Source organism: Mesoplodon densirostris, chromosome 4 (assembly GCF_025265405.1).
Source record: "Mesoplodon densirostris isolate mMesDen1 chromosome 4, mMesDen1 primary haplotype, whole genome shotgun sequence".
Taxonomy (NCBI): Eukaryota; Metazoa; Chordata; class Mammalia; order Artiodactyla; family Ziphiidae; genus Mesoplodon; species Mesoplodon densirostris.
In genome coordinates this window covers 101,641,072-101,648,870 of record NC_082664.1, presented here as the reverse complement: position 1 = coordinate 101,648,870, position 7,799 = coordinate 101,641,072, and the positions used below count along the sequence as shown (strand labels likewise).

General features: G+C 51.4%; 1 protein-coding gene across 2 annotated transcripts in view; it reads left to right on the top strand.

Moving 5' to 3' along the window:
* Positions 1 to 1,627: 1,627 nt before the first annotated feature.
* Positions 1,628 to 7,799, top strand: part of FAM174B (family with sequence similarity 174 member B) — a 33,249-nt gene continuing 27,077 nt past the window's right edge. The window contains exons 1-2 of one of the 2 annotated variants that reach the window (XM_060095089.1): positions 1,628 to 2,097; positions 5,426 to 5,503. In XM_060095089.1, the coding sequence (XP_059951072.1) occupies positions 1,754 to 2,097; positions 5,426 to 5,503 (422 nt within the window). In that variant the 5' untranslated portion in view covers positions 1,628 to 1,753. The remainder of the gene's footprint in view (positions 2,098 to 5,425; positions 5,504 to 7,799) is intronic. The other variant, XM_060095090.1, reaches the window with a different exon arrangement.

Sequence of the window (7,799 nt, the reverse complement as noted above, 5' to 3'; positions counted from 1 at the left end):
TTCTCACCACTGGGGCATGCTGGACTATTCAACGTGCATTTCAAATAGTACCTCCTGGGTGATGACTTCTGATAACCTGATTATTGTTCATCCCACTAAATCAAAATGTGTCACATTATAAGTGGCAGGCAGCTTTTTAGATGCCCCAATAATCCCTGCTTCCTGATATTCACACCCTTGTACACTTCCCTTCCCTTGTGATAAGATCTGTAACTTGCTTCTAACCAACAGAATATAGCAAAGGTGTTGGGATGTCACTTCTGTGGTCAGGTTTCCTAAGACAGTGACTTCTGTCTTGCTAACAGCGTCTTTCTATTGTCTTCTAGACTTGCACATTTTGATGAGGCAAGCTGCCATGTTGGAAAGGCCCACGTGGTAAGGAACGGTGGGCAGCCTCTGGCCAACAGCCAGCGGGGAACTGAGGCTTTCAGTTCAATAGCCCACGGACAGCTGAATCTGGCCAACGACGAGTGATTGAAGTTGGAAGCAGATCCTTCCCCAGTTGAGCCATCAGATGAGACCCCAGCCCCAGCTGACACCTTGATTGCACCTTTGTGAGAGACCCTGAAGCAGAGGACCCTGCTAAGCTATGCTCAGATTCCTAAACCACAGAAACTCGGATATGATATATGTGTGTATTTTAAGCTGTGAAGTTTGGGGATAATTTGTTAGGAAGCAATAGCTAACTACTACACTGTACTATATTTTATTTATCTGTTGCTGTTTTTAGTAGGACCAGGAGTGAGCTGTTTAAGGTCACTGAGTACTTGTCATGTGTGTTTACCTGTTTACCTGTTACTGGAGAGCTTCCTGCCAGGATCCATCCTCATGCTGAAAGGTGGAACCTGAGGCCTGCAGTATAGTTCCTAGTGATCCAGGAAAGCCCTTTGTGCTCTGCATCAGTTCCCAACATTGGGTCTCACACTAGAACATCCATAACTGTCTTTCTCCACTTAAGTATAATTTAGCTTACAAACCAGAGGCAGCAAGCCAATTACTCCCTGGGGTCTGAAACTTCAACTTGGGAGGAAGACTATTCCACAGCAAAGGTATGAATGCAGAAATGCACATCCTAATCCAGTTCATAAGCAGAGGTGCACAATGTCTGAAAAATCAAAGCCATGAGATAAGAAACTCTTTCAGAGAAAAAGAAGTTAACTGGGGAGATGTTGAACTATATGCACTGCATAGGGCATCGGACAGCCCATTTCACTCTGGAGGCTTCAGTTTCCGCACCTGTAGAATGGAGGCTTGCCCGGGTGCCATGGTCTTTTGATTCTTAGTCTGACAAACCTGGGTTGCTATGAGCAGGCTTTCTGGGTCTTGAATCAACTATTAAAGGAGGGTAACAGAAATACCTGTCTCCTAAGGGGGTTGCAGGATTAAATCAAATAGAGAAAATGTGAAATGTGCAGCACAGCGCCTGGCTATTGTTACTTCTCCAAGGGGGTGCCAGGCCCCGGGGGAACTGGGGCCGCCCGGAGCGCAGCGCAGCCCGCACCGGGCCTGGTGGCCTGCCCCGCCCATGTGGGGCTGCGGCCCGTCGAATGACTCTGTGCAACGTGTTGGTGGCGGCGGCCGCGGCGGCGGCGGCGGGCGGCTCGGACTCTTCCGGGCGCCGCAGTTTCCTGCCAAGCACCGCGCAGCCGCCTGGCTCCGCCGCGGGAGTAGCCGGTGCAGGCCTCCGCGCCGGTGCGGGACCCAGGGCTCCGCCGCGCTCGCCCAGCCCGACCCCGGGCCGCCGGACCGCAGCATGCGCGCCGCGCCACCTCCCGCGCGGCTTCTGCCGCTGCTGGTGCTGCTCGCGCTCCTGGCCGCGCCCGCCGCCCGCGCCAGCAGAGCCGAGTCCGCCGCCCCGCCGCAGTCCGGATCCGAGCGCCAGCCGCGGCCGCCGCCCGGCCCGGGGCCCGGGAACGCCACCGGGATGGGCTCCGGGGAGGCGGCGGGCGGCGGCGGCAGCGCCAACAGCAGCGGTGACGCCCTGGTGACCCGCATCTCCAGCCTGCTCCGCGACCTGCCCACCCTAAAGGCGGCTGTAATCGTGGCGTGCGCCTTCTCCGCCTTCCTCATAGCCTGCCTGCTGCTGCGCGTCTTCAGGTGGGTCCGCCGCCCCTTTGCAGCCTCCGCGGGCCAACTTGCACCGCCAACCTGCTGTCACTGCGCGCCCGCCGCACCTGCGCGCACCGATGCTCCGGCCCCAGCGCCTGGGTGCGCTCCTGCTAGCCTGGGACTCCCGGCCCTGCCCCAGAGGGTTGCACTCGGCTGGTTTTCCCTGCTACGCACTTTAGGAATTTTCTCCCCTTCGAACGATATCTCTATCTCTATCTCTAGCTATAGCTATGATATGTATCTATATATATCCATAAATATATAAAAAATATTGAATTCCTTTTAACTCTCCACTAATGCTTAACACTATCCATAGCGCTCCGAATTATGACAACCTTACACGGAATTTATTTTTATACCTATTTCACAGATGAGGAAAAATTTTCCGGAGAGGCAAGGTGGCTTATTCAAGTAAGCTCAGTGGTGGAAGTAGGATTTGAACCTTACCCACCTTGCTGCGCCTCCCTCTGTTCCCTCTGAGGGCTTCTCAGGCACCACCTGCTGTTTTTTCTTTTCATCGGTTCTGCTACCAAAAGAAGCAGTGTCTAGCCTGTGGGGATACCTATTGGAGGCACGCGTTGCGCCAGGGATTGGAGCTGGGCTTTAGGATATTTGGCCATCCTTGGTGGCCTCAGTGACTTTCTGCCTACCACCCTGCCTGAATGAACTGTCGCAATGAAGATTTGCAGGGGCATGAGGGATCTTGGAGAGGCTTTTTGTAGGTTGCTCAAGTTCAGGGAGAAAGTGGGAAATTAGAAAGGATGGCCGGGGTCTCTGGAGTAGGGGGATGGAGAGGGCTGCAGGGGATGCAGGGAGGGATGCATTTTCCCCTAATGCCTGGGAAATTCTGGTTTTGCAGGAAATGAACCAAATGTGTCCTGTTACTCAGGCGGGCCTCTGGGAAATCTGGGCATGTGTGTGTCAGTTATTCACAGCCTGTTCCTTCCCCTTCCAAGAGTATACAGTGTGCTTGGGTGTTTGATCAGCTGTTGGAGGTTTGGGGCCAGGGGCTTATGAGCATTTTCAGAGCAGGAGCAGAAACCAGATCTGGAAAGGCAGGGTTGGGAGCTCTCCCTTGAGGTTTGCTGTTGGTTGCTGTGTGACTTTGAGTCAAGGTGTTTCTTTGTGGGGCCATAGGATTAAATGGCAGTGGTCCTGAGAAAATGGAGAAGGGGGAACTGTGGGCCCACATCCCCTCGCCCCATCCCCTGCCCTGGCTCCGGCTACATTGTTTTTCACTGTGCTGATCCCCTGATGTGCAGCGGACGTTGAATTGCCCCTCTCTGTACCCCAGCCGTCCCTCTGCCCTTCATCCTCTGCTTGCAAACTTCAGTGGCTCCCTGTAGCCACTACCTGGATGTGGCATTCAGACCCTTACAAACTAGCCCCAGTGCACCTTGTGGCCATCAGCCAGCCCTTAGGAACCTCCTGTCACTTCTCTCCTGACACTCCCTGCTGCTGGCTTGTGCTCGTCCGCTCCTGGGCCAGTTCCCACTGCACACTTGCCATGACTGCACGCAGCCACCGGGGCCCAGCTCCCATGCTCCGTCCTCTGGGTAGTGTTCTTGGACATCCGAGCCAGGCGGTTGCTTCCTTTTCTGGCCTCCCCCAGCCCTAGCCTTGTGCATCCTCCATACGGCCCTTCTCACGCCAGGCTGGTGGCTCCCACACACAGAAGACAGTCCTGGAGGGTGGGCATATCCAGTACCCATGCCGAAGGACGGCCTGGCCTTCAGCAGATGTGCCATAGTCCTTTACTGCCTTCCTGATTGTTCAGTTGCATTGAACGTTGGTGCCTAGAGCAGCTCTGAGCCTGGAGGTTTGAAACATTTTGCTCAAAATAGGCTGCTCAGCCCACAAGGCGGTGCACTTCTTAAGACGGTATTTGAACTATTTTGCCAGTCTGCTCCGTATTACCCAGGAGCGGGGGAGAAAAGCAAGCAGCATGTGGCCAGATGTGAGGGCACGTGTTTGAGCAGGAGAGCCGGTACTCAGGGCTGGAAGGGATGGGTCCTTGCTGGCCTGTGAGCTGGGTGTTGGAGGAAGGTTCCGACTTCACAGGAGAGGCTGCTTATGGATGTGCCTTCTCTTTCCAGGAAGGCCTTCTTGTTGGGGCGAGTTTCCAGGGGGACAGCTGACACCCCAGTTCTGATGTGGACGGGAACTTACAGCATTTTACAGCTGGGAAGGGCCTTGATGATACACAGGTCCCACGTGCTCCTTTGCAGAGGAGAAAGTTGCGTCCCAGGGAGGGGAATAAGTCATCCGGTAGACTCTAGAACACTACAGGTCTGTGGTCTGTACTGTGACCTTTCCACGGGCCTCTGCACGCTCGCTTCATCGGGCTTCCCGAAGGCTTGCTGCTCTGACTGGGCGTCCTCCTTACCTGCTTCCCCTCCCAGCCCCTTAGCGTGCAGTCACCACATCCTGGCTATTCTGCCTCTCAAGTCTCCCTGAGACTGTCTCATCTGGGCCATACCCCTTCGCCCACGGGAGCTTCCCCACCTGCCAGCCCTTCTGCCTGACTCACCTCCCTCCCTCGTGTCTGGAGTCACAGCAGTACCCTTCAGGCTGGCGTTCCTGCAGCCAGCCTTGTCCCCACTCCCATCCATCCTCCCTCGTCTGGTCTCACCCTTCACTCATCCCCCCGTGCGCAGGCTTCTCAGTGTGGTGGCAAGCTGGCTCTGTCTAACCAGGGCCCCGCCTCCCTCTCAAGCCCCCATCTCAGCTTTGCCCACTGCTCCCGCCCTGCTGGACCTTCAGGCGTTCTCCAGCAGCATCTGGTGGCCTTAGCCCTGCATGTCCCTCTGACCCTCTGCTTGGGGTCCCCTCCACCACCAAGACTACGTGGCCAGCTCATTGCTGTTTGCCTGCCTGTGTGTCACCTCCTCCGAGAAGCCTCCCAGCAAGGCCCCTTCCAGAGCACATGTGAGTTTGGGATTTTCTACATGGGCTCAAGAGTGTCGCTGAACTTACCAGGCAGAGGGCTCCGAAGAGCAGGACTGGCCCTTAATCGTCTGTGCCTCTCTAACGCCTGCTGTGGCTTCAAGCACAAGCTGGCATCTGATAAAGGTATTTTTAGCAAATGAATGAACCCCTAAGTATTTTGCTTTGCTGATGCTTTGCTAATGCTTCTCAAAATGTCCTCTGTGATGAGCTGCATGGCTGATGCTGGGAACCTGTGAGATCGGGACTTATTTGGACAGTGGCCGCCATTTCCTTAACGATGGATACAGAGAAGGGAGGGAGATAAAGGAGGAAGAGTGTAGTAAGTATTATTGCTTATACATAACCCGTGTGTCTGTTTTCCCTGAAGGAGTCGCTTTGCCAGACAACAGAAAGAATGTGGATCCAAGGCAACTGTTACAATTAGAAGCAAAGAATGTGTATCGTGGTAAGAAAGATATATACCTTTAACCAAGCAGGTCCATTTCTAAGGTACGCACATTTTTTACTGCAATACCTATTCTTTGCTTCTAATTTTATTACTTAGAAGAGGAAGCAAAGATGCATGGCCACTGAAGTCCAGAGCAGTTCTGTTTAATAGTGAAAAGGTTTAAGTAACCTAGGTATCTAACAATTGAGCATTGGTTAACTAAATTATGGTAGTCCTTACAATGAAATACTGTGCAGCTGTGAAAAATGTTAATATAATACTCATGGGCTTCCCTGGTGGCACAGTGGTTGAGAGTCTGCCTGCCGATGCAGGAGACACGGGTTCGTGCCCCAGTCTGGGAAGATCCCACGTGCCGCAGAGCGGCTAGGCCCGTGAGCCATGGCCGCTGAGCCTGCGCGTCTGGAGCCTGTGCTCCACAACGGGAGAGGCCACAACATTGAGAGGCCTGCGTACCGAAAAAAAAAAAAAAAACAACTCACTATATGCTGTTGAATGAAACAGGTTACAAAACAGCATGTGTAGTATGAGCTCATTAAATAAATAAATAATATATATATATATGAATGTGCAAAGAATTTTTTGTATAGGTGTGTACACGTGTGACTGTGGGAGAGTCTTCATTATGTATTTATTTATTGTTTATGATATATTTCTACATTGTCTGAATTTCCTTTCAATGGACATTTATTCATTTTCTTTCTCCCTGTCTGTGCACTCAGCTCCTTGCTGCATCCTTAGGTGTGTCCTCCTGAGGACCTGTATAGGAGAGTCTGGGGTGGACCCCTAGGAGTGGGATTCCTGGGTCCCAGGGGTACTCTTACACGGCTTCCTTGAGTATGTACCAGTTTACCCTCCCACCTGCAGTATCTGGGGGTTCTCAGATCCTCCCATCATATCTGACACGTAGTATTGTCTGACTTTCTGAAGTTTTTCAATCAGATGGGTATGATTGGGTATCTCATTGCTTGCTTTTGCAGATCTCCAGTTCTTACTGAGGTTGAGTAGCTGTCTCTTCCCATACTTATTAATCAGTCTGATGTCCCATCTGCAGAATCATTTAGAGCTTTTTCATGTATTGGAATCATTAAGGACAACTGTTTAAATACTGGAGACAAACTTGGAGGGAGGGAAAGGCAGTTTGGAGGCAGAGCGCCCTTGAGCCAGTGTATATGTGTGTGTGTGTGTGCGCGTGTGCGTGTGTGTGTGCAGTTCTGCCTGGCTCACAGTAGGGCCAGCCTCCCTAGGTCTGTTGCTTGACATGTTTATGAAAGCTGGAAGGAAATCAATAAAGAAGCTGTGTTTAGGAAGTAGAAAACTCCTCCAATTTTTGGATGTTGGAAAGCGTCTCATGGGGTTGCATGGATTCCGGAATAACAAGCGTAAGCCAGTGGCCGCTGTTCAGTACCTTTTGCCCCCCACGCTCTCTGAGGTCTGACTTTACCCTTTGAGATCTGAGGGGGAGTCTGACTTTACTCTGTGGTGTCTTATGAACGAGGTGGAGACAAGTTAGAAACTGCCACCTGAAACCACGACTTTCGTTTCCTCCTGGCGATCCTTTCCCCGTCCTGTCGAGTCTCCCAGCTCTCCTGCCCAGGCCACACTTCTCCCAGATCTCTGTTGGCTGCATGCCCAGCCACTTATTTCGAAAGCTGTGTAAAATCGTCTTATCTGAAAGGTGGGTTGTTCTGGTGCTTCCTGGGGGACGAAGAGGAAGACAAATTCTAGGTGATCTGACATTGCCCAGCTGTTGCACTTGGATCAGTGGCAAAGTTGCACGCTGTCGTGTCCTGAAGACGCCGGAACCACGGGAGCTTAGTGAATTACTAAGCCAGGTCTTTGAAAAGGAATAAAAACGTTCCTGCTTCTCCTGGATTCCCCAGATCTCCCATTGTCTGTGTATTTACATTTGTCCTAAGAATAAAAGTTATTTAAGAGAAAATATAGAAGCTTAATGCTTTCAGGATTTGGGGAAAGTGTTCTGAAAAGTTTTTAGTTATTGCTCATTAGTATATCAATATTATTTTAATAAATTGGAGCTTTGGGCAGAGCCCTGGTTAGAAAGTTAAGCCCCTTTTTATGACTTTGAGATTGTGGTGCTTGTGTAGCACCAGGAGGTCATTTAAAAAAAATTTTATTGAAGTAGAGTTGATTTACAATGTTGTGTTTAATTTCTACTGTACAGCAAAGTGACTCAGTTATACATATATATATTCTTTATCATATTCTTTTCCATTTTGGCTTATCATAGGATATTGAATATAGTTCCCTGTGCTATACAGTAGGACCTTGTTTA